General features: G+C 42.9%; 1 protein-coding gene across 1 annotated transcript in view; it reads left to right on the top strand.

Annotated features, from left to right (window-relative positions):
• Positions 1-26,275, top strand: part of LOC112263407 (mitogen-activated protein kinase 4-like) — a 30,430-nt gene extending 4,155 nt beyond the window's left edge. The window contains exons 4-7 of the mRNA XM_042330706.1: positions 18,002-18,146; positions 19,068-19,235; positions 19,462-19,675; positions 23,038-26,275. Of these exons, the coding sequence (XP_042186640.1) occupies positions 18,002-18,146; positions 19,068-19,235; positions 19,462-19,675; positions 23,038-23,953 (1,443 nt within the window). The 3' untranslated portion in view covers positions 23,954-26,275. The remainder of the gene's footprint in view (positions 1-18,001; positions 18,147-19,067; positions 19,236-19,461; positions 19,676-23,037) is intronic.
• Positions 26,276-27,671: the final 1,396 nt, after the last annotated feature.

The raw sequence follows: 27,671 nt of genomic DNA, 5'->3' as shown, positions 1-27,671 counted from the left end.
GCCCAGCGAGGGCCCAGTGGAAGGGAAGCTTTGTCCTGGCCGGGCCCAGACCCAGAGATCTGATCTCGGGGCAGCATGGTGTAGACAGGGGAAAGAGATGGCTCAGGCTGTGAGCAGGAGTGTAGCCAAAATACCAATGGGCAGTGCTGTGCTCTGCGTAAAGTCGAGAGAAAAAAAGCATCTATGCTGCTCTTACGCAGTGGATTGTGCGTAGTTGGGCTGAGACAGGCCATAGAGTATTCTGTGTGTCAACTACACATCTGGCCTCCCTTACCCATCATCAGAGTATGGATGAAATGTGTTAGTTGCAACAGCTGACTTGGACATCAAACCTTTACGCCTTTGTCAGGATAAAAATCAGGTTGTATGGATGCTAGAGTGAAAAGAAGGAATAATCTGGGACAATTCCTATTAGGAAGCAGGAAAAAAACCTTGTATGTCTCTCCTGAATCAACACAGGCCTGTCAGAGGAGTTCAGAGTAGCTATGTGAATAGACCTTGTTCGGACATGAGGGAACGAGGGGAGGCTGAATGGAGCAGGAAGAGCAAGGTTGTGTTCCAAATGGCACCCCGATACCTACATAGTGCCCTTTGGATCCTGGTCCAAAGTAATGCACTGTATAGGGAATGGTGTGTCATTTGGGACACAACTTTGTTCTCCCTGTTCCATGCAGCCTGCCCTCGTTCCCTCATGTCCAAACGTCTATTCACACACAGTGCATTCGGAAAGTATTCAGACCCTTTGCTTTGAGACTCGAAATTGAGCTCAGGTGCATCCTGTTTCCTTTGATCATCCTTAAGATGTTTCTACAACTTGACTGGAGTCCACCTGTGGCAAATTCAATTGATTGGACATGATTTGGAAAGGCGCACGCCTGTCTATACAGTGCCAAAGTATTCACCCCCCCCCCTTGGCATTTGTCCTATTTTGTTGCCTTACAACCTGGAATTAAAATAGATTTTGGGGGGGTTTGTATCATTTGATTTACACAACATGCCTACCACTTTGAAGATGCTAAATATTTGTTATTGTGAAACAAACAATAAATAAGACAAAAAGTGAATACTTTGTAGAGCCACCTTTTGCAGCAATTACAGCTCATTGGATATGTCTCTATAAGCTTGACACATCTAGCCACTGGGAGTTTTGATGGATGGGTTCATGCTGGTGTACAGCAATATTTAAGTCATACCACAGATTTTCAAATGGATTGAGGTCTGGGCTTTGACTAGACCATTCCAAGACATTTAAATGTTCCCCTTAAACCACTCGAGTGATGCTTTAGCAGTATGCTTAGGCACAGATTTGTGGAAGGGTACCAAAACATTTCTGTAGCATTGAAGGTCCCAAAAACACAGTGGCCTCAATAATTCTTAAATTTAAGCAGTTTGGAACCTGCAAGACTCTTCCTAGAGCTGGCAGCCTGCCCAAAATACGTAATTGGGGGAGAAGGGCCTTGGTCAGGTAGGTGAACAAAAACACAATTGGCACTCTGACAAAGATCCAGAATTCCTCTGTGAAGTTGGGAAACCCTTCCAGAAGGACAAGCATCTCTGCAGCACTCCACCAATCATGCCGTTATGACAGAGAAGCCAGACGGAAGCAACTCCTCAGTAAAAGGAACATGACAGCCCACTTGGAATTTGCCAAAAGTCACAAAGACTCAGACCATGAGAAACAAGATTCTCTGGTCTGATGAAACCAAGATTGAACTCTTTGGCCTGAATGCCAAGCATCACGTCTGGAGGAAACCTGGCACCATCCCTACTGTGAAGCATGGTGGTGGTGGTAACATCATGCTGTGAGGATGTTTTTCAGCGGCAGGGACTGGGAGACTAGTCAGGATCGAGGGACAGATGAACGGAGCAAAGTACAGAGAGATCCTTGAATACAACCTGCTCCAGAGCACTCAGGACCTCAGACTAGAGGTCGACTGATTATGATTTTTCAACACCGATACCGATTATTGGAGGACCAAAAAAGCAGATACCGATTAATCGGCCTATTTATTTATTTTATTTATTTGTAATAATGACAATTACAACAATACTGAATGAACACTTATTTTAACTTAATATAATACACTACATCAATCAAATCAATTTAGCCTCAAGTAAATAATGAAACATCTTCAATTTGGTTTAAATAATGCAAAAACAAAGTGTTGGAGAAGAAAGTAAAAGTGCAATATGTGCTATGTAAGAAAGCTAACGTTTCAGTTCCTTGCTCAGGACATAAGAACATATCAAATCAAATCAAATGTATTTATATAGCCCTTCGTACATCAGCTGATATCTCAAAGTGCTGTACAGAAACCCAGCCTAAAACCCCAAACAGCAAGCAATGCAGGTGTAGAAGCGGTGGCTAGGAAAAACTCCCTAGAAAGGCCAAAACCTAGGAAGAAACCTAGAGAGGAACCAGGCTATGTGGGGTGGCCTGTCCTCTTCTGGCTGTGCCGGGTGGAGATTATAACAGAACATGGCCAAGATGTTCAAATGTTCATAAATGACCAGCATGGTCCAATAATAATAAGGCAGAACAGTTGAAACTGGAGCAGCAGCATGGCGAGGTGGACTGGGGACAGCAAGGAGTCATCATGTCAGGTAGTCCTGAGGCATGGTCCTAGGGCTCAGGTCCTCCGAGAGAGAAAGAAAGAGAGAATTAGAGAGAGCACACTTAAATTCACACAGGACACCGAATAGGACAGGAGAAGTACTCCAGATCTAACAAACTGACCTAGCCCCCCGACACAAACTACTACAGCATAAATACTGGAGGCTGAGACCGGAGGGGTCAGGAGACACTGTGGCCCCATCCGAGGACACCCCCGGACACGGCCAAACAGGAAGGATATAACCCCACCCACTTTGCCAAAGCACAGCCCCCACACCACTAGAGGGATATCTTCAACCACCAACTTACCATCCTGAGACAAGGCCGAGTATAGCCCACAAAGCTCTCCGCCACGGCACAACCAAAGGGGGGTTGTGAAAGCTGGTGGTTCCTTTTAACATGAGTCTTCAATATTCCCAGGTAAGAAGTTTTAGGTTGTAGTTATTATAGTAATTATAAGACTATTTCCCTCTATATCATTTGTATTTCATTAACCTTTGACTATTGGATGTTCTTATAGGCACTTTAATATTGCCAGTGTAACAGTATAGCTTCCGTCCTTCTCCTCACTCCTCCCTGGGCTCGAACCAGCAACACAACGACAACAGCCACCATCGATGCAGCGTTACCCATGCAGAGCAAGGGAAACAACTACCCCAAGGCTCAGAGCGAGTGACGTTTGAAATGCAATTAGCGTGCGCTAACTAGCTAGCCATTTCACCTCGGCTACATCAGCCTCATCTCGGGAGTTGATAGGCTTGAAGTCATAAACAGCGCAATGCTTGACGCACAACGAAGAGCTGCTGGCAAAACGCACGAAAGTGCTGTTTGAATTCATGTTTACGCGCCTGCTTCTGCCTACCACCGCTCAGTCAGCTACTTAGATACTTGTATGCTCAGTCAGATTATATGCAACGCAGGACACGCTAGATCATATCTAGTAATATCATCAACCATGTGTAGTTAACTAGTGATTTATGATTGTTTTTTATAAGATAAGTTTAATGCTAGCTAGCAACTTACCTTGGCTTACTGCATTCGCGTAACAGGCAGTCTCCTTGTGGAGTGCAACGAGAGAGAGGCAGGTCGTTATTGCGTTGGACTAGTTATCTGTAAGGTTGGATCCCCCGAGCTGACAAGGTGAAAATCAGTCGTTCTGCCCCTGAACAAGGCAGTTAACCCACCGTTCCTAACCCGTCATTGAAAATAAGAATGTGTTCTTAACTGACTTGCCTAGTTAAATAAAGGTATATAAAAATAAAAAAATATTTTTTTAAATCGGCGCCCAAAAATACAGATTTCCGTATTGTTATGAAAACTTGAAATCGGCCCTAATTAATCGGCCATTCCGGTTAATCGGTCGACCTCTACCTCAGACTGGGGCGAAGGTTCACCTTCCAACAGGACAACAACCCTAAGCACACAGCCAAGACAACGCATGAGTGGCTTCGGGACAAGTCTCTGAATGTCCCTGAGTGGCCCAGCCAGAGCCCGGACTTGAACCCGATCTAACATCTCTGGAGAGACCTGAAAATAGCTGTGCAGCGACGCTCCCCATCCAACCTGACAGAGCTTGAAAGGCTCTGCAGAGAAGAATGGGATAAACTCCCCAAATACAAGTGTGCCAAGCTTGTAGCGTCATACACAAGAAGATTCTAGGCTGTAATCGCTGCCAAAGGTACTTCAACAAAGTACTGAGTAAAAGTATGAATACTTATGTAAATGTGATTTCAAATTTTGCAAAGATTAAAAAAAAAGTGGTTTCCTTTTGCTTCATCATTATGGGGTATTGTGTGTAGATTGATGAAGGGGAATAAAATATTTAAAACATTTTATAATAAGGCTGTAACATAACAAGATTTGGAAAAAGTCAATGCTTTCTGAATGCACCGTAGCTACTCCTCGGTCCAGACAACCATTGTACATAATGTGTACCTAGCTACCTCTCTATTTCTCTGAGTGGAACAGAATGTTCAGCACTGAACTCCTCTGACAGGCCTGTGTTGATTCAGAGGAGAGAGATACAGGGCGTGTCCTAAATGGCACCCTATTCCCTTTGTTAGGTTCTAAACAAACACAGTGTAAACACAGTTCAAACCAAGTGTGTTCCCCCACTGGGTCAAACAGCTGCAAAAACAAAGACATGTTTACACAAACACATATATTTATATCCTCCTACGAGCCGGAGTCAACTCCTTGCACTTCTACACAGCCAATGCATCTCTGTTGCTCGTCAGGAACTTAATTGGTTCCTCTCATTGGTGTAGCCTCCTGCTAGAACATACATGGGTGTGGAAATGTATGTGTGTGACAGGACTGACTGTTTCTCCTCACAGCATCTGTCCTGACCTTGGCCCAAATTCCTCACTCCTCCCTACTCCGGCTGTCCTACCTTATCAGACTGAAACCAGATTGTTGCCCCCCCCTCTTTAGAAGCCATGAGATTTAACAATACCATGTTTTAACAGAATGTAAACTTTCTGCACTCCCCCTTCCTCACTCAGTAACTTTCCATACACCTAGTTCTTATCCCCTCTTCATTGACCCCAACAAATACCTTCATTATTTATTAGGGGCGGCAGGGTAGCCTAGTGGTTAGAGCGTTGGACTAGTAACCGGAAGGTTGCAAGTTCAAACCCCCGAGCTGACAAGGTGAAAATCAGTCGTTCTGCCCCTGAACAGGCAGTTAACCCACTGTTCCTAGGCCGTCATTGAAAATAAGAATTTGTTCTTAACTGACTTGCCTGGTTAAATAAAGGTAAAATACATTTTAAAAAATTAAATTATACAGTGGGGCAAAAAAGTATTTAGTTAGCCACCAATTGTGCAAGTTCTCCCACTTAAAAAAGATGAGAGGCCTGTAATTTTCATCATAGGTACACTTCAACTTGTAGGATTTTTTTATGAATTTATTTGCAAATTATGGTGGAAAACTTTTGTTATTGACCAAATACTTATTTATCTCAATACTTTGTTATACACCTTTTGTTGGCAATGACAGAGGTCAAACGTTTTCTGTCAGTCTTCACAAGGTTTTCACACACTGTTGCTGGTATTTTGGCCCATTCCTCCATGCAGATCTCCTCTAGAGCAGTGATGTTTTGGGGCTGTTGCTGGGCAACACGGACTTTCAACTCCCTCCAAAGATTTTCTATGGGGTTGAGATCTGGAGACTGGCTAGGCTACTCCAGGACCTTGAAATGCTTCTTACAAAGCCACTCCTTCGTTGCCCGGGCGGTGTGTTTGGGATCATTGTCATGCTGAAAGACCCAGCCACGTTTCATCTTCAATGCCCTTGCTGATGGTAGGCTTTGTTACTTTGGTCCCAGCTCTCTGCAGGTCATTCACTAGGTCCCCCCGTGTGGTTCTGGGATTTTTGCTCACCGTTCTTGTGATCATTTTGACCCCACGGGGTGAGATCTTGCGTGGAGCCCCAGATCGAGGGAGATTATCAGTGGTCTTGTATGTCGTCCATTTCCTAATAATTGCTCCCACAGTTGATTTCTTCAAACCAAGCTGCTTACCTATTGCAGATTCAGTCTTCCCAGCCTGGTGCAGGTCTACAATTTTGTTTCTGGTGTCCTTTGATAGTTCTTTGGTCTTGACCATAGTGGAGTTTGGAGTGTGACTGTTTTAGGTTGTGGACAGGTGTCTTTTATACTGATAACAAGTTCAAACAGGTGCCATTAATACAGGTAATGAGTGGAGGACAGAGGAGCCTCTTAAAGAAGTTACAAGTCTGTGAGAGCCAGAAATCTTGCTTGTTTGTAGGTGACCAAATACTTATTTTCCACCATAATTTGCAAATAAATTCATAAAAAAATCCTACAATGTGATTTTTCTGGAATTTCTTTTCTCATTTTGTCTGTCATAGTTGAAGTGTACCTATGATGTAAATTACAGGCCTCTCATCTTTTTAAGTGGGAGAACTTGCACAATTTGTGGCTGACTAAATACTTTTTTGCCCCACTGTATATGTAAAATAATCAATAAGCTCTATTATGTTAACATGAATAAGTGTATTTCAAGCTTAGACTCCCTTCGTTTTTGAATAGTAACTCCATCCTGTTCAACATAACTGTGAAATGACTTATAAATGAACATCCTTAGTTGATTTCTATGTTTATATCTCTGAGACATACGTCCTCTAATTTGTAATCACACTCTTCTTCCCCCTCTTGTTGTACAGCTGATAATGACATTTCAGCTGGAGCTTTTGACTTTCTCCATTTCCTCCTTCGGGTTCCTAAGAGAGTTCTAGCGAAAAGACTTGAAAAGTAAAAGAAAACACAACATGACAGTTATTAGTAATGCGTTAAGCAATGCATAATGATAATAATCAAAAGCTCTATTATGTTAACATGAATACCGCTATCTATGCTACTCTCTGCTACTCCCACCATGATCTGGGTATGTGTGACGTTCAACTTGTCTTCATAGTAGTCTCTAAATTGTGCACAGTTAGATTTCCTTTCATCTACTACAAGCTATCCCCTGTATCACTATACACAGAGGAGTGGTATCGTTACCCAGAGTTACCCACTTCCTTAATTTATGAGCCTCACAAATCTCCGCCCCAGTCATATTCAATTCTGCTTTCCCAATTCCCTATAATGTTAACGCCTTGGTTTTTGGGACTTTTTTTTGTTTTTTCATTCTCAGACACAGGCCCCCTATGTACAGTATCAGTGAAAACTTTGGACACACCCACTCATTCAAGTGTTTTTCTTTATTTGTACTATTTTCTACATTGTAGAACAATAGTGAAGACATCAAAAATATGAAATAACACATGGAATCACATAGTAACCCAAAAAAGTGTTAAACAAATCAAAATATATTTTAGATTCTTCAAAGTAGCCAGCCTTTGCCTTGATGACAGCTTTGCACTCTCTTGGCATTCTCTCAACCAGCTTCATGAGGAATGCTTTTCCAACAGTCTTGAAAGAGTTCCCACATATGCTGAGCACTTGTTGGCTGCTTTTCCTTCACTCTGCGGCCCAACTTATCCCAAACCATCTCAATTGGTTTGAGGTCGGGTGATTGTGGAGGCCAGGTCATCCGCTGCAGAACTCCATCACTCTCCTTCTTGGTCAAATAGCCCTTACACAGCCTGGAGGTGTGTTTTGGGTCATTGTCCTGTTGAAAAACAAATGATAGTCCCACTAAGCGCAACCTAGATGGGATCAAACATCGCTGCAGAATGGTGTGTGCCTTGAATTCTAAATAAATCACTGACAGTGTCAGCGGCAAAGCACCATCACACCACCTCCTCCATGCTTCGCGGTGGGAACCACACACGCGCAGATAATCCGTTCACCAACTCTGCGTCTCACAAAGACAGCGGTTGGAACCAAAAATCTCAAATTTGGACTCATCAGACAAAGGACAGATTTCCACCGTCTAATGTCCATTGCTCGTGTTTCTTGGCCCACGCAAGTCTCTTCTTATTTTTGGTGTCCTTTAGTAGTGGTTCCTTTGCAGCAATTCAACAATGAAGGCCTGATTCACGCAGTCTCCTCTGAAAAGTTGATGTTGAGATGTGTCTGTTACTTGAACTCTGAAGCATTTATTTTGGCTGCAATCTGAGGTGCAGTTAACTCAAATGAACTTCTCCTCTGCAGGAGGGAACTCTCAGTCTTCGATTCCTGTGGCGGTCCTCATGAGAGCCAGTTTCATCATAGCGCTTGATGGTTTTTGCGACTGCACTTGAAGATCCTTTCAAAGTTCTTTACATTTTCCACATTGACACTTTAATTTCTTAAAGTAAGGGAAGGACTGTCGTTTCTCTTTGCTTATTTGAGCTGTCCATAATAGGGCTGTCTTCTGTATACCACCCCTACCTTGTCACAACACAACTGATTTTGCTCAAATGCATTTGGAAGGAAAGAAATGCCACAAATGAACTTTTAACAAGCCACGACTGTTAATTGAAATGCATTCCAGGTGACTACCTCATGAAGCTGGTTGAGAGAATGCCAAGAGTGTGCAAAGCTGTTATCAAGACAAAGGGTGGCTACTTTGAAGAATCTCAAATATAAAACAAATGTTGATTTGTAAAAAAATATATAATAATTGGTTACTACATGATTCCATTATGTGTTATTTCATAGTTTGAATGTCTTCACTATTATTCTACAATGTAGAAGATAGTAAAAAATAAAGAAAAACCCTTGATTGAGTAGGTGTGTCCAAACTTTTGACTGGTACTGTACTTTTCCTCCGGCCACAAATACATTTGCACAGAGCACATTCCATCTAACCAATACATGTCAATAACTACTGCTAGTCCACTTATAAACATACTAAAACGGGCTCAAGTCAATTAGTCCATTTCCAACAATCCCTTATCTGGAACAATGATCACTCACATGTTCCGCGCCACCTAGAAAACATATTGACTTGAACAGTGAAGTGAGAGAATACGTGTTTATTACTTTCACACCACCCTTGATGAGATTGGGGCAAGGACCTTTAATTCGTTCTGTTCTATACCAATGGATACCTGATCTTCACTGGGCTCCTATGAAAATTAGTTCCCTGTTGGTTATCCCGCTCCCTTTTACCCAGTCGTCTTCATCCTCATCCTTGGGTGTCACAGCAAGACAGACTATGAGCCTTGTACGTAATTAGGTGTACTGTATCATCCAAAAAGCCATATGTACTGATGGCATGGTAAAACACAACCCCTACTATCGATGTACCTATTACGGTTAGCCCAAGGTCAAATCTAGTGTGTTCTTTCATAAAATCTCTCTTGGAGGAAAAGGAAAAGATAAGGTTTCCTGCGAGTAAACCCTCCTTAGACTCAATATGAATTAGTTTCAGAAGCCACCTGCAGGATGAGCAGTACACCCTCTCCTCAATCTGTGCTCTCCTCACAGCTTAGGGGCAGCGCTCTCGCCTTTCCGAATCATAATTAGAACTATTGATAAATGATCCATCCCAAATTTAGAATGACAGTCCTAAGTGTTTCACTTTGAGTCTATCATTTTAAGACCCACAACTTCGCACACACCGGCACTGGCAGAATGTACATTTACAGACAGGAGAAAATATATTTACAGTATGTGCTACTTATATTACCAGCATTAACTTCTCATCACAGCCACCGTTTGTCCCCGTCTTAGATTGTTCATGACCGATCAGTGTCTCAATTAGAGGTCGATCGAGTATGATTTTTGAACGCCGATATCGATTATTTGGAGGCACAAAAAAAGCCTTTAAAAAAGATATATATATTTGTAATAATGAAAATTACAACAATACTGAATGAACAATGACCACTTTTATTTTAACTTAATTTACATAAATAAAATCAATTTAGTCTCAAATAAATAATGAAACATGTTCAATTTGGTTTAAATAATGCAAAAACACAGTGTTGGAGAAGAAAGTAAAAGTGCAATATGTGCCATGTAAAAAAGCTAACGTTTGAGTTCCTTGCTCAGAACATGAGAACATATGAAAGCTGGTGGTTCCTTTTAACATGAGTCTTCAATATTCCCAGTTAAGAAGTTTTATGTTGTAGTTTATTATAGGATTATTTCTCTCTATACCATTTGTATTTCTTACACCTTTGACTATTAAAAGTTCTTACAGGCACTATAGTATTGCCAGCCTAATCTTAGGAGTTGATAGGCTTGAAGTCATTGCTAAGAGCTGCTGGCAAACACAGCAAAGTGCTGTTTGAATGAATGCTTACGAGCCTGCTGCTTCCCACCACTGCTCAGTCTGGCTGCTCTATCAAATATCAAATCATATACTTAATCATAATAAACACACAGAAGTACGAGCCTTAGGTCATTAATATGGTCATATCCGGAAACTATAATTTCAAAAACAAAATGTCTATTCTTTCAGTGAAATACGGAATCGTTCCGTATTTTCTCGAACGGGTGGCAACCCTAAGTCTAAATATTGCTGTTACATTGCACAACCTTCAATGTTATGTCATAATTATGTCAAATTAATTAGTCTTTACACAGTTCGTAACGAGCCAGGCGGCCCAAACTGCTGCATATACCCTGGCTCTGCTTGCACTGAACACAAGAGAAGTGACGCAATTTCCCTAGTTAATATTGCCTGCAAACATGAATTTCTTTTAAATACATATGCAGGTTTAAAACATTATACTTGTGTATTGATTTTATGGTTGGGTACATTTGTGTAACAAATGTGTTTTTTTCTCGAATGCGCTTTTGTTAAATCATCACCCATTTGGAAAAGTTGATGATAAATTAACTATATGCAACGCAGGACAAGCTAGTTAACCTAGTAATATCATCAATCATCACATGGTTATGTGTAGTTAACTAGTGATTATGTGAAGGTGTATTGTTTTTTATAAGATACATTTAATGCCAACTTGCAACTTACCTTGGCTCATTGCAGCCACAAGGTCCTTTTGACGCTGCACTTGCGTAACCGGTGGTCAGCTTGCCACACAGTTTCCTCATGGATTGCAATGTAACCGGCATCCAAAAAGGCAGATTACAGATTTGTTATGAAAACTTGAAATCGGTCGACCTCTAGTTAAACCACTGTTAGTGACTTCCACTGTGGCTGTATTAACCGCACGCACGGCTGCTAAGTGAGTGGAATTAGATTCCACATTCAAGCCTCCTGCACTATTTCAACCTAGTGAAAATTTTGGTCCACTAACCCCGCAATAGCCGTTTTGATAAATGGGTTTCATACCTGCCATGAAAGCAGACGTACACATTCTATTATTGTACTCACAAACCCAGTCTTTTTAATTCAGTCTAAGCACATCTAATTTTGGTTTTATCGGTTTTGCTTTTCTGTTGATAGAACACTGACATCACAACGCTGGTGTATTGATCTATTGATTTTTAATTTATGTCATTGTGCCAACAACACAATAGCATCTCTGAACTCTTTATTAGATTGGAATTTTCCATCAGCAGGGAAATGCTGACCAATTTTGTCCAGTTTGCTAAATTACTACAATGCTCGTGCACTTCTTTCAGCGCGTCCATGGCTTTGCTGTAGTTTTCCTCTTCTATTCCCCCTTTTACGGGAGTGTCAGTGACCACGGATGCCATTTCAAGGGTGGTTATGTCTGCATCTCTCTCGACGGTGTCCAGGGTGTTTAGATTTCCTCACTCACTGCTCTAATACACGCCCTCTTAACAATTTTCCAGGGTTGTGATACCCACATCCCCGGAGAGTAGTTATGGTATGTGTGCCTATTAATTGGTCACAGCTCACGATACCTTGTGATAGAACTAATATCGAAGCGTCTGCTAATTTACTCCTGGAAAATACAGGAGACCTAATGTCTTATACCAGTGTCACAATTCCAGTGGGTCAGAAGTTTACATACATAAAGTTGACTGTGCCTTTAAACAGCTTGTACAATTCCAGAAAATGATGTCATGGCTTTAGAAGCTTCTGATAGGCTAATTGACATCATTTGAGTCAATTGGAGGTGTAACTGTGGATATATTTCAGTGCCTCTATGCTTGACATCATGGGAAAATCAAAAGAAATCGGCCAAGACCTCAGAAAAAAACTGGTTCATCATTGGGAGAAATGTCCAAGTGCCTGAAGGTACCACATTCATCTGTACAAACAATAGTATGCAAGTTTAAACACCATGGGACCACGCAGCCGTCACATCGCTCAGGAAGGAGAGGCGTTCTGTACTTTGGTGCGAATCAATCCCAGAACTACAGCAAAGGACCTTGTGAAGATGCTGGAGGAAATAGGTACAAAAGTATCTACAGTGCCTTGCGAAAGTATTCGGCCCCCTTGAACTTTGCGACCTTTTGCCACATTTCAGGCTTCAAACATAAAGATATAAAACTGTATTTTTTTGTGAAGAATCAACAACGAGTGGGACACAATCATGAAGTGGAACGACATTTATTGGATATTTCAAACTTTTTTAACAAATCAAAAACTGAAAAATTGGGTGTGCAAAATTATTCAGCCCCTTTACTTTCAGTGCAGCAAACTCTCTCCAGAAGTTCAGTGAGGATCTCCGAATGATCCAATGTTGACCTAAATGACTAATGATGATAAATACAATCCACCTGTGTAATCAAGTCTCCGTATAAATGCACCTGCACTGTGATAGTCTCAGAGGTCCGTTAAAAGCGCAGAGAGCATCATGAAGAACAAGGAACACACCAGGCAGGTCCGAGATACTCGGATTTGGATACAAAAAGATTTCCCAAGCTTTAAACATCCCAAGGAGCACTGTGCAAGCGATAATATTGAAATGGAAGGAGTATCAGACCACTGCAAATCTACCAAGACCTGGCCGTCCCTCTAAACTTTCAGCTCATACAAGGAGAAGACTGATCAGAGATGCAGCAAGAGGCCCATGATCACTCTGGATGAACTGCAGAGATCTACAGCTGAGGTGGGAGACTCTGTCCATAGGACAACAATCAGTCGTATATTGCACAAATCTGGCCTTTATGGAAGAGTGGCAAGAAGAAAGCCATTTCTTAAAGATATCCATAAAAAGTGTCGTTTAAAGTTTGCCACAAGCCACCTGGGAGACACACCAAACATGTGGAAGAAGGTGCTCTGGAAACCAAAATTGAACTTTTTGGCAACAATGCAAAATGTTATGTTTGGCGTAAAAGCAACACAGCTCATCACCCTGAACACACCATCCCCACTGTCAAACATGGTGGTGGCAGCATCATGGTTTGGGCCTGCTTTTCTTCAGCAGGGACAGGGAAGATGGTTAAAATTGATGGGAAGATGGATGGAGCCAAATACAGGACAATTCTGGAAGAAAACCTGACGGAGACTGCAAAAGACCTGAGACTGGGACGGGATTTGTCTTCCAACAGACAATGATCTAAAACATAAAGCAAAATCTACAATGGAATGGTTCAAAAATAAACATATCCAGGTGTTAGAATGGCCAAGTCAAAGTCCAGACCTGAATCCAATCGAGAATCTGTGGAAAGAACTGAAAACTGCTGTTCACAAATGCTCTCCATCCAACCTCACTGAGCTCGAGCTGTTTTGCAAGGAGGAATGGGAAAAAATGTCAGTCTCTCGATGTGCAAAACTGATAGAGACATATCCCAAGCGACTTACAGCTGTAATCGCAGCAAAAGGTGGCGCTACAAAGTATTAACTTAAGGGGGCTGAATAATTTTGCACGCCCAATTTTTCAGTTTTTGATTTGTTAAAAAAGTTTGAAATATCCAATAAAAGTCATTCCACTTCATGATTGTGTCCCACTTGTTGTTGATTCTTCACAAAAAAATACAGTTTTATATCTTTATGTTTGAAGACTGAAATGTGGCAAAAGGTGCAAAGTTCAAGGGAGCCGAATACTTTCGCAAGGCACTGTATATCCACAGTAAAACGAGTCCTATATCGCCATAACCTGAAAGGCCGCTCAGCAAGGAAGAAGCCACTGTTCCAAAACCGCCATAATAAAGCCAGATTATGGTTTGCAACTGCTCATGGGGACAAAGATTGTACTTTTTTGAGAAATGTTCTTTAGTCTGAAGAAACAAAAATAGAACAGTTTGGCCATAATGAAGGAAGGAAAAAGGGGGAGGCTTGCAAGCCAAAGAGCACCATCCCAACCATGAAGCACGGGGGTGGCAGCATCATGTTGTGGGGGTGCTTTGCTGCAGGAGGGACTGGTGTACTTCACAAAATAGATGGCATCACGAGGGAGTAAAATTATCTGGATATATTAAAGCAACATCTCAAGACGTCAGTCAGGAAGTTAAAGCTTGGTCGCAAATGGGTCTTCCAAATGGACAATGACCCCAAGCATACTTCCAAAGTTGTGGCAAAATGGCTTAACTTCTAGTGGTCCCACCTCGCCAACAGCCAGTGAAATTGCAGGGCACCAAATTCAAAACAACATAAATCCCATAATTACAATTCCTCAAACATACACGTATTTCACACCATTTTAAAGATAAACTTCTTGTAAATCCAGCCACAGTTTCCGATTTCAAATAGGCTTTACTGCGAAGGCACACCAAACAATTATGTTAGGTCAGCACCTAGTCACAGAAAACTATTCAGCCATTTTCCAGCCAAGGAGAGGGCTCACAAAAGTCAGAAATAGCGATTAAATTCATCACTAAACTTTGATCTTCATCAGATGGCACTCACAGGACTTCGTTACACAATAAATGTGTGTTTTGTTCGATAAAGTTAATCTTTATGTCCAAAAACCTCATTTGAAATTGGTGTGTTATGTTCAGAAATGCATTGTCTCAAACAAACATCCGGTGAAAGTGCAGAGAGCCACATTGAATTACAGAAATACTCATAATAAACATTGATAAAAGATACAAGGGTTATGCATGGAAATTTAGATAAACTTCTCTTTAATGCAACCGCTGTGTCAGATAAATGTTTGTTTTGTTCGATAAAGTCCATCATTTATGTCCTCCTTTTTGTTTGCGCGTTTAGTTCACAAATCCAAACTCACGAGGCCCGGGCAAGTCCAGGTGAAAGTTCAGACGAGTCCAAAAAGTTATATTACAGTTCGTAGAAACATCTCAAACGATGTATAGAATGAATCTTTAGGATGTTATTATCATAAATCTTCAATGATGTTTCAACCGAACAATTCCTGTCTTTAGAAATTAAAAGGAACGCAGCTACCTCTCACAGCCGCGCACATGATTTAGCTCATGGCACTCTGCCAGACACCTGACTCAAACAGCTCTCATTCTCTCCCCATTCACAGTAGAAGCCTGAAACAAGGTTCTAAAGACTGTTGACATCTAGTGGAAGCCTTAGGAAGTGCAAAATGACCCCATAGACACTGTATATTCGATAGGCATTGGACTTGAAAAACTAAGAACCTCAGATTTCCCACTTCCTGGTTAGATTTCTTCTCAGGTTTTTGCCTGCCATATGATTTCTGTTATACTCAGACATTCAAACAGTTTTAGAAACTTCAGTGTTTTCCATCCAAATCTACTAATTATATGCATATTCTAGCTTTTGGGCCTGAGTAGCAGGCAGTTTACTCTGGGCACATTTTTATCCAAGCTACTCCATACTGCCTCCCAGTCACAAAGAAGTTAAGGACAACAAAGGCAAGGCATTGGAGTGGCCATCACAAAGCCCTGACCTCAATCCTATAGATAATTTGTGGGCAGAACTGAAAAAGCGTGTGCGAGCAAGGAGGCCTACGGTTTGTAGGGTTTTGACTCAGTTACGGCAGCTCTGTCAGGAGGAATGGGCCAAAATTTACCCAAATTATTGTGGGAAGCTTGTGGAATGCTACCCGAAACATTTGACCCAAGTTAAACAATGTAAATGCAATGCTACCGAATACAAATTGAGTGTATGTAAACCTCTGACCCACTGGGAATGTGATGAAAGAAATAAAAGCTGAAATAAATCATTCTCTCTACTATTATTCACATTCTTAGAATAAAGTGATGATTCTAACTGACCTAAAACAAAGAAATGTTACGAGGATTAAATGTCAGGAATTGTGAAAAACTGAGTTTAAAAGTGTTTGGCTGAGGTGTATGTAAACTTCCGACTTCAACTGTACATTCATTATACATGTAAAGGAATCAATACGTTATATTATGTTAACATGAATAACTGTATTTCAAGCTAGACTTCAACACCTTTTATAGTGCACTAGTGCAGCACAACTATTCCCTGTAGTGCATTACTTAGGCTCTAGTCATATGTGGCTCTGGTCAAAAGTAGTGCGCTATATCGGGAATATAGTGTCATTTTCACAACCTTACCGTCTCCGGTTCTTCCTATGCCATGCTTACTTAGAGAGAGGCTAACAGGCCAATGCTCACTACAGCTGCTGGGATAGTCCTTGCTTGGTAAATGTGGAGGATGCATGACATTTCATCCTAAATGTAAAGTTACAAAGGCCTTAGCAGCAGACACAACAACGAGAAGACATCAGGGATTTTGTCGTCAGCCTCCGACGTGGAGAGGAAGTTGACAGGCTGTTTGCATTGTTCATATCGTTTCAATTGACCTGTGAGTGTGCCGCTGCGCTCGTGAAAGTAAGCATGTCAGCCTGTGACAGAGGGTTGGCAGGTTTCTTGAGCATTGCATTGGTTTTCATTATCTGTGCCAATCTCTCCTCAATGTTGCTATACCATTTATTTTTTTGGCCAAATTTGTCATAATGACAGATGCTTTGATTTGAAGGGCTAACAATGCCAAACAACATTTCATTACTGTTAAATATAGACATAGGATGTGTCCCAAATGGCATCGTATTCACTATTAAGTGGACTACATTTGACCAGGGCCCATAGTAACGCAACAATGCACCTATAATTGTAAATCTGACTCTTGGAACCATCAGTGACTGACTCAACCGTGCTTTTGGACAATAAGCAGAGATTTGACAGGTTGCTTAGTCACAGAAGAGGAGCTGCAGCAAAGGTGACAGGAGGAGGCCTAACTGAATCTCTCCGGCTGCTGAGCTAACCCTATTCAATTATTAATCACCTGGAGAGTGGGAGGAGGTGAGAAAGGAGAGAAGGATGGAAGGTGAGGAAGTGAAACGAAGGACAGTTGAAGAGAGAGGGGGAGGTTGTGTAGTCCTAAGGCTGTCTCAGCTGCTTCTCCTCAATCATTGAACAGTGCTCTGTTATCCATTGGCAGAGAGTGGAGGGGAGGGACAGAGAGGACAGGGGATGCTTGCCTTGCACTGGGGGTTGTGTAAGGCAATAATTCAATTCAAGATCCTGCAGAGGTTGGTCGCAGTGGATGTTGGTCACAGTCCAGTGGCTGTGTGTTTCATAATCTCATCTCTCTACATCTATCAGGTGTGGCTGGGTGGGTGGGTACCAGAAAAGTCCCCACAAGGATGGTAAAACAAGGAAAATTCTCCCTCATGGGGACATTTCCCTGGTCGCCATGAAGACAAAGGCTATTTTATGGTTAGGGGTTAGCGAAGATAGGATTTTGAATGGAAATCTATTTTAAGTCCCCACAACGATAGTAAAGCATAGGCTTTGTGTGGGTGTAAAGGATGTTCTAAATAAAAAAAGAGGAGATAAAGTGGTCAAGTCGTGCTATTCTAACGAGATGAAGCCGGTGTGTCATTAGGCAGAATAGTGAAAGATGACCACTTCCAAAGGAGGAAGGTGCAGGAATACATTTTCACAAACGCTTTTTCTCTGACATTCTGTTCCACCATACTTAGATATATTTCTCAACATTGTAACTGACATGGAGAAGAATACTGTCTTCTATAAGCCTACCTGTAAAGTGTGAGCGTAAAGAATTGTGGGGGCAGCTGTAAAAATGCCCTCAAAATATCTTAGCGAAAGAGCCATTAAAAAGTTAGAGAACCTTCTACGTATGAATTTACTTGTTATGCTTACCCTGTGTGTGCTGTCGTCTGTGTGTATTGGCCAGGGCTACCTGTCAGAGGGCTTGGTGACTAAATGGTATCGGTCTCCACGCCTGTTGCTCTCTCCCAACAACTACACCAAGGCCATTGATATGTGGTCAGCTGGCTGCATCCTCGCAGAGATGCTAACAGGACGCATGCTCTTTGCAGGTAAGAGGTCTATTGAGATGGAGAGGTGTGGGTATGAATATGATATGAGAGAGAAACTGGGTTGTGCCCATTTTGTTTTTATGCTGTTGGGCAGTACAGTCTATTTGTCTGTCCAGGATCTTTTTGATGTAGTGAAGAGAGAGTATACTTTGTTTAGCGGGATGCATAATACAGAAATGTCCATTTGCCTGTCTGTTCTCTATCCGACCTGCTTAACAGTGTCAATAAGTGTAATTATTAGAAGCAAAATGATATGGGTGTCTTCCAAATGGCACTCTACTTCCTATGTAGTGCACACATTCTTTTACCAGGGCCCATAGGGCTTTGGTTAAAAGTAGTGCACTATAGGAAATAGGGTGCCAGTTGGGACAGAGCTGAGCTTTTATGTTGTCTCGCAGTGACAGTGTCATTATAACTCCCACTGTTGTTACGATTACACTGGCTGAAGTAAAAAAACAAAAAACAGATCATTTGGAGACTTGAACAGAAACAAAACAGAAAAAAATGTTTTTTGTGCTCACATTATATAAGCATTTTTAAGACAGTTTCTTTAGGATTTTGGTGTCATTGTTTAATATCACGTACAGATACTTTTATCCAGACCTAATTTATTCAGTATGTGGTCCATGACCTTGTCATTAGTCATGATGGCGCAGCTTTTCTTTTCCCAGTAGCCTGCTCCAACCATCTTAATACCAGTCTTTAAAAATACACATAAGTTAACCTCAAAATTTCAACACTAGCCTTTAACAATTTCTTAACTTCTACCACAGAAATACTTTTGGACAGTTAAACAAGGCACTTCATTTTTTCTTCATGAAAATGGCCTTTTCTAGTTTTGGAATCATGATTTGATTGACATGCTTCTTTACTCCTGGTACTCTGTGTCTTCCTGGCTGGTTCCTCCTGGCTGCTCTGCAGGAGCCCATGAACTGGAACAGATGCAGCTGATCCTGGACACGGTGCCTGTGTTGAGGGAAGAGGACCGCCTGGACCTTCTGCAGGTCATGCCCACTTATGTCAGCCATGGCTGGAAGGTCAAGAGGTCATTTAGGGAGCTGATCCCTGAGGTGGAGGTGGAGGCGGATGGTGAGCGGGATGGAGGGTGGAGAATTAGATGGAGCCTTTGTTCTCTCTTAAACGATAACTGTTTTATGCTAAAAATCATGAACACACGTGTCTAATTAACTTGTTGCCTACTATTCCCAGAGAAAAAAATATTTATTCCTGATTCGATATGGCATTACTTGCAGCCACGTATGCACATCATTTGAAACCATTTTCTATTCTCCGTTCACGTCTCTTTCTCCACTAGCCATTGATTTTCTGGAGCGTATCTTGACCTTTAACCCCATGGACCGGCTGACGGCAGAAGCGGCCCTGTCCCATCCCTTCCTGCAGCAGTACTCATTTCCTCAGGACGAGCCCATGTCGCCCCAGCCCTTCCGCATAGAGGACGAGCTGGATGATAGCCTAATCACGGAGCCTGGCCACAGTCACAGCCAGGCCTTTAGCTCTCATTGGGACAGGTGTGTGTCTAGCCTGGTCCCAGATCTGTTTGTGCTGTCATGTCAACTAGCGACAAGGAGTTGACATGACAGCACAAACAGATCTGGGACCAGGCTAGTGTGTGTCAGCCATAGAGATTCATCTAAACTCAGCAAAAAAAGAAACATCCCTTTTTCAGTACCCTGTCTTTCAAAGATAATTCATAAAAATCCAAATAACTTCACAGATCTTCATTGTAAAGGGTTTAAACACAGTTTCCCATGCTTGTTCAATGAACCATAAACAATTAATGAACATGCACCTGTGGAACGGTTGTTAAGACACTAACAGCTTACAGACGGTAGGCAATTAAGGTCACAGTTATGAAACCTTAGGACACTAAAAAAGCCTTTCTGACTCTGGAGGCATGAGGACATGAGGACTGCAGATGTGGCCAGGGCAATAAATTGCAATGTCCGTACTGTGAGACGCCTAAGACAGCGCTACAGAGAGACAGGACCATCAGCTGATCGTCCTGGCAGTGACAGACCACGTGTAACAACACCTGCACAGGATCGGTACATCCGAACATCACACCTGCGGGACAGGTACAGGATGGCAACAAAAACTGCCCGAGTTACACCAGGACAGTGCTCAGACTGTCCGCAATAGGCTGTGAGAAGCTGGACTGAGGGCTTGTAGGCCTGTTGTAAGGCAGGTCCTGTTGTAAGGCAGGTCCTCACAGAGATCACTGGCAACAACGTCGCCTATAGGCACAAACCCACCGTTGCTGGACCAGACAGGACTGGCAAAAAGTGCTCTTCACCGACAAGTTACGGTTTTGTCTCACCAGGGGTGATAGTCAGATTTGCGTTTATCGTCGAAGGAATGAGCGTTACACCGAGGCCTGAGCGTTACACCGAGGCCTATTCTGGAGCGGGATCGATTTGGAGGTGGAGGGTCCGTCATGGTCTGGAGCGATGTGTCACAGCATCATTGATTGGACTGAGCTTGTTGTCATTGCAGGCAATCTCAACGCTGTGCGTTACAGGGAAGACATCCTCCTCCCCTTCCTGCAGGCTCATCCTGACATGACCCTCCAGCAATGCCACCTGCTTGTTTTGCGCATGATTTCCTGCAAGACAGGAATGTCAGCCATGGCCAGCGAAATCTGGTGCAGTCCATGAGGAGGAGATGCACTGCAGTACTTAATGCAGCTGGTGGCCACACCAGATACTGACTTACTTTTTATTTTTAATATTTTTAATTATTTTTAACCCTTTTTCTCCCCAATTTCGTGGTATCCAATTGTTTTTTAGTAGCTACTATCTCGTCTCATCGCTACAACTCCCATAAGGTCTCGGGAGAGACGAAGGTTGAAAGTCCTCCGATACACAACCCAACCAAGCCGCACTGCTTCTTAACACAGCGCGCAACCAACCCAGAAGCCAGCCGCACCAATGTGTAGGAGGAAACACTGTGCACCTGGCAACCTTGGTTAGCGCGCACTGCACCCGGCCCGCCACAGGAGTCGCTGGTGAGCGATGAGACAAGGACATCCCTACTGGCCAAGCCCTCCCTAACCTGGACGATGCTAGGTCAATTGTAAGATGCCCCACGGACCTCCCAGTCGTGGCCGGTTACGACAGAGCCTGGGCGCAAACCCAGAGTCTCTGATGGTACAGCGCCCTTAACCACTGCCTCACCCGGGAGGCCCTGTTACTTTTGATTTACCCCGCCTTTGTTCGGGGACACATTATTCAATTTCTGTTAGTGACAAGTCTGTGGTGTCGGCAAACGTTCACACAGAGACACATAGCAGCAAACAGACTTAGTGAAAAATAACACAGCAAAGCAACAGAAAGAGATTATGAAAGGAACTGTGACATGCTGTTCACAATAAATACACCAAAGAAAAGTAGAAATAAAGTTGAGTAAGATGAAGACGAATAAAATGTTGCATGGATGTTATATATAGAAGCTAATTCATTCTACTCTTAATCAAATCTCCTGGCAGACACTTCACCTGCATGCCGCTGTTGTTTATTCTGTCATACTACATTAAACAAAAATAGAAACGCAACCTGCAACAATTTCACTGATTTTACTGAGTTACAGTTCATGTAAGAAAATCAGTCAATTTAAATAAATAAATTAAGCCCTAATCTATGGATTTCACATGACTGTGAATACAGATATGCATCTGTTGGATACATTAAAAAGAAAAATCTGATCCACGCCCCTGTCAGTATCTGGTGTGACCACCATTGCCTCTTGCAGTGCGACACATCTCCTTTGCATAGAGTTGATCAGGCTGTTGATTTTGGCCTGTGGAATGTCCCACTCCTCTTCAATGGCTGTGTGAAGTTGCTGGATATTAGCGGGAACTGCAACACGCTGTCGTCCACGTTGATCCGAAGCATCCCAAACATGCTCAATGGGAGAAATGTCTGAGTATGCAGGCCATGGAAGAACTGCTCGCCCACACGGCGCCATGCACGGTCTGCCATCTGCCCAGTACAGTTGAATCTGGGATTCAGCCGTGAAGAGCACACTTGTCCAACATGCCAATGGCCATCGAAGGTGCGCATTTGCCGACAGAAGGCGGTTACGACGCAGAACTGCAGCCAGGTCAACACCCTGGTGAGGACGACAAGCATGCAGATGAGTTTCCCTGAGACGGTTTCTGGCCATTTGTACACAGACAATCCCGCAGGTAAAGAAGCCGGGTGTGGAGGTCCTGGGCTGGCGTGGTTACATGTGGTCTGTGGTTGAGTCCGGTTGGACGCACTGCCAAATTCTCTAAAACAATGGAGGCGGCTCATGGTAGAGAAATTAAAATTTGATTATCTTGCAACAGCTCTGGTAGACATTCCTGCAGTCAGCATGCCAATTGCACATCTGTGGCATTGTGTTGTGTGACAAAACTGCACATTTTAGAGTGGCCTTTTATTGTCCCCAGGACAAGGTGCACCTTTGTAATGATCATGCTGTTTAATCCGCTTCTTGAAATGCCACACCTGTCAAGTGGATGGATTATCTTGGCAAATGAGAAATGCTCACTAACAGGGATGTAAACAAAATTGCGCACAAAATGAGAGAAATAAGCCTTTTGTGCATATGGAACATTTCTGGGATCTTTTATTTCAGCTCATGAAACATGGGACCAGTACTTTACATGTTGAGTTTTATATTTTTGTTCAATATAAGTTGTAGTGTCTACCAGGTGGTTTCAGTTTCGTATTCATTTATCTTTCATTGTGTGTGTGTGTGTGCACGTGTATGTAGACAAATTAGGAGCAAATGTAACGGGTATAAAGACAACAAATATTTACTTCACAACAATAGATCAAAATGGCAACTTAGATGTTTCATTGACAAGCACTTTGTTTCCACTGTGCAGGTATGAGACCAGCCTGTCATCAGACTTGTGCTGGCAGCAGCAGGGTGGGTGTCAGTGCTTGCCTGGGGTCTCGGAGCTGGTTGACCCAGAGGAGGAGGAGGTCCTGAGGGATCCCAAGGCAGGCTCTAAACCCTTGTTGGAGGAGGCCCAGGTGGACCCTCGCAAGTATTCCCACAGCAGCTCTGCCGAGCGCTTCCTGGACCACTCCCACTCCTCTCTGGAGCGTGCTTGTGGGGGCGGGGCCTATACCGAGCTGGACTGTGACCGTTCCTGTGACTACAAAGTGGGCTCTCCTTCCTATCTCGATAAGATTGCATGGAGGGAAGACAAACCACAGCACTACTCCGAGCCCAAACTGATCCTGGACCTGTCTCACTGGAAGAGGAACAGACAGGCGCCTGAGCCTAGAGGGGCCAGTTTGGAGGAGCTGCCTGTCGAGGAGCCGCCTGGGGACCTGTTCCAGGAGATATCTCGGTGGGTGGAGAGCACTCAGTCTCTCCTCCACTCTCCCAGCCTGCCCCAGGAACCCCTGCCCTACTCCAGTTCACCCCCGCTGCCCCTCTCTCCCACTTCCCTCCCCGCTCCCCTCTTCCACTGCTGTTCGCCGGGCATACGGCCCTCAGCTGGACTGGACGAGGACGACACACTCAGCCGACCTGCCTCATCCCGCTCTCCTCCCTCTCTGTTGCCCTCTTCTCCTCCGATTCCTTCGCCAATCCATGAGCGCCTCCAGATGCCTCCCTCCAGGGGGCAAGGGGGCCCGTTTGACCTGGATGTGTTCATCACAGCCCTGAAGCGGTGTGGTCAGAGTGAGGACCTCGGTGGAAACCCAGACGGGGCCAAACAGGCCAACATCAATGGCGTATCCAGGCTTCCAGAGCGTAGACCGCCCCCACGTCAGACTCCCAACTCCTGAAAGGAGCTGGGGTCCAAGGCTAACACAGAGAGCACTGGTAGACTGAATAGTGAACGCATGTAGAAGGGGAGAAAAAGGAAGTTGCACATGATTTAATGGGTACAGTTCTTTTTTTCTTTACCCATAAATCATTGGGGTGTGCGACTTTCTTTCATAAGTAAGCGTTGCCTTGACACTAACCCTGCTCACTTAAACTAGCGTTGCTGCTCCTTTGTTCAGAGCTGCTTTTACTGTATGTTACAAGAATAAGAGGAGAGTGAGGTGTGGATCAAGTTCCATTTGGTACTGTACGAACAACGTAAGCTTCTGGTGGTTTTGCTACTGCATACAGTATGTCAGCGTGGTCACTGCTGTAAATGAATGTACGTTGTACAGTATCTAACCGAAAGGCCTATGTTGCATCAAAGCAGCGACGTGTACTCATTACAAGAATGCCTGCAAAATGATCAACATTTGGTTGGAGAGAGGAACTCCCGGGTATTCCATAGCAGAATAGGTTGAAGAGAAAGCAAATCAGCTATTTTTGTTGACTCTTAAACATAACCCTTTTGGTTGTTAAGATATCTTCCGAATGCGAGTAGCTATACAGTAGGTCTCCCTGCAGCAAATGGCTATTTAGAATTATACGAGTATCTTCCATTTAGTGGGAAGTATTTCCTTTAAAGAAAAGGGGTCTGAATGTATTTATAGATCCACGTCTTAGCATAAGAACAGATATCTCTGGTCCAGGGAGTTGTGTTCCTCCAATAAGGAAAGTGTTAGTGGAGGAACACTCACTAATGACCTGGACCAGAGCTGAAGAACAGATAAAGGGAGACGGCCCCTGGGAATTCTAGAATGATATCGATACATTTGAACGTTTTTACTGCTAACAATTGTACACATTGAACTACTGTTTCTTACAGCATCTTCCAGATGCCTGTAATTGTTTGTTGACAGTTTTACGGTGCAGCTTTTGTGGATTTTTGTGTGTTGTTGTTATTTATCTGAGAAGGGAGTGCTCTCACAGTACCACAGTAAGATATCTATCTAGCTTTTGCACACCCATGTTCTCATGGCAGGGAGATATAAACAGAACAGTGACAACACTGTAGTCAGTCTGTAGCTGATTATCATCACCAAGCTGACATCAGAAAGCCTTCGGAATAGTCATGCACAGGGAGCAACAGCTAAAAGGTCACACACTCATCAAGCACTCTAAACTCCGTGGCAGGGTCCCAAACTACACCCTATTATTCCCTATTCCCTTTTGACCAAAGCCCTTTGGGGATTAAAGGCTCAGTATGGTGAAAAATGGGAATTGTCTGTGTTTTATATATATTTCTACAATATGAGGTTGGAATAATACTGTGAAATTGTGAACATTATGATGATGCCCTTTTAGGGTAAGAGCAGTTTGAAAAGACCACCTGAAAGAGTTCCAAACCTCTCTGCCAATAACAGCTAGTTTCCAGTTTTCCCCTCCCCACTACCAGACAGTCTAGCACAATTCTTGCTAAGAAGCTACCTTTGTTTGTTTTCAATTAAAAATGGTCAGAAAATAAATCACACTAAGGACCCTTAATTGTTACCCATAAATGATTTGATATTGAGATAAACATGGCTGCATTGGACCTTAAGGTTCCGTTTGGGACATAGCCCTCGTCTCCTGCTTTTTACCATTGTTCCTATTAGTCAATGACGGTGAATGTTCCAAAATGTCACAATGATATTATACTCTTGAGTCATGAGCAATTCAATCTCATTGCACAATATCACCTGGCATTCTAAAGGGGACACAATAAGCGAGCATAGTCAAGTCTGGAAATTGCAGGGTGCAAACTGTTTTCAGAGCAGTGCATTGTCATTTTAACATACAAAAAAAAGCACATTGGACAGACACTGCCAGGGACCAGGTTCTTAAAGGCCAACTAGGCTTCATGTGCAGTGTCAGATGTTATCTGGGCAAGTCCATGTTATTTTATTGGTAAAATAGGAGTCCGCAATAATATCAGAAATATCTTATTAGATCCGATGTGCTTGTTGAGACGGAATTATGTTCCTTTTAGTCTGGGAGTCGGGTTATGAATGTGCCTCAGAATATGCCTACAGGCTTATTATAAATAGGCCTAGGCTTCCAGCTCGCTGAATGTAAATAGTTTTGCATGGCTTGATCCTTGATGAAAACTATCAAATGATTTTAACTATATAAAGTGTGGACCATCTTTATTTGAGGATGTTCTGGTTGTATCACATATGATAGAATCTGCAGCTTTCACAGCTGAAATCAATTTACACGATCCCTTTTGCAGTTCCTCTTTTGCTGATCAACTAAAAATAAAAGTTTACTAAACATTTTGTGTAAGGGTGTTTTTTTAATTCCCTTTTCCTTTGACTGCTGATATCAACATAAATCCTCTGTTATGTGCTCTGGCACACCTGGGGATGCAAATATTGGATTGTGACTCAAAGTCAAACCTCAACTCTCAGACTGTGTCCATAAATGACAGTTTTGCAGTATTTCATCAGCTCTGGACTGAAGGTTCCCCTACTTGACTTCCCCTCCCCCAATCATAGTGGGTGAAATGCAAAACTGACCCAAGGCCCTCATCTAGGGGTAACTTTATACACGACACGCAGGTTGAAATATGAAAACAAACTCTGAACCAATAATATTCATTTGGGGACAGGTCGAAAAGCATTAAACATTTATGGCAATTTAGCTAGCTAGCTTGCAGTTGCTAGCTAATTTGTCCTATTTAGCTAGATTTCTGTCAGCTAATTTGTCCTGGGATATAAACGTTGAGTTATTTTACCTGAAATGCACAAGGTCCTCTACTCTGACAATTAATCCACACATAAAACGGTCAACCAAATTATTTCTAGTCATCTCTCCTCCTTCCAGCCTTTTTCTTCTTTGGACCCTATATGGCGATTGTCATATAACTTTCATAGTTAACACGACGACCGACCGAACTCAGTTCATCTTTCAATCACCCACGTGGGTATAACCAATGAGGAGATGGCACGTGGGTATCTGCTTCTATAAACCAATGAGGAGATGGGAGGGGCAGGACTTGCACCGCGTTCAGCGTCACAAATAGAACCGACTTCTATTTTAGTGCTTGGCAACGCAGACGCTCGTTGGCGCGCGCGAGCAGTGTGGGTGCAATAATTGAATAACATGTATGTTTAAATTTATTTTGCAACGCTCACGCACGCAATGCGAGCGGTGTAGTCAGCATGTAAGGGAGGACACAGAGAGGGAATGAACACTCCAAGGCTCATGACTCTCTCTCATACACAAACATCCTCATCAAGTAACACCTATCTGATACAAAACAAGTGCTTTCCTGACTAGGGTTGGATTTATTCCATAACGCAGAAGATCAGTGTTTGTGTGGCGTGATTGAAATTTAAAAGCAATGTTTCTGTGCTTGGGGAGAACGCATTCACGGTAAATGCTGCAAAGGCTATGTCGGCTCAATTGAAAATTACCTTTACATTTCAACCACTCTACAACGCTGATCTTAGGCTTTACTGATTGAATCTGAACTTCAGCATTACGGATTTAACCGAGCCCTGAGATCCCTGCTCCAGTTTCACATGCACTTCAATGGCTCCTGAATTTTCTATTTTCTCTCTAGGCAGAAGAGCGTTTAGTCAACAGTGCCCCCCCTCCAGTGGTGGACAGAGCACATTGTTTTTGTCACAGGCCAGGTGCCCTCTTGGCAGTTTC

This window comes from Oncorhynchus tshawytscha, linkage group LG12 (assembly GCF_018296145.1).
Source record: "Oncorhynchus tshawytscha isolate Ot180627B linkage group LG12, Otsh_v2.0, whole genome shotgun sequence".
NCBI classification, from domain to species: domain Eukaryota; kingdom Metazoa; phylum Chordata; class Actinopteri; order Salmoniformes; family Salmonidae; genus Oncorhynchus; species Oncorhynchus tshawytscha.
The sequence above is the reverse complement of the archived record's forward strand: the minus strand, read 5'-3'. Positions and strand labels throughout refer to the sequence as shown.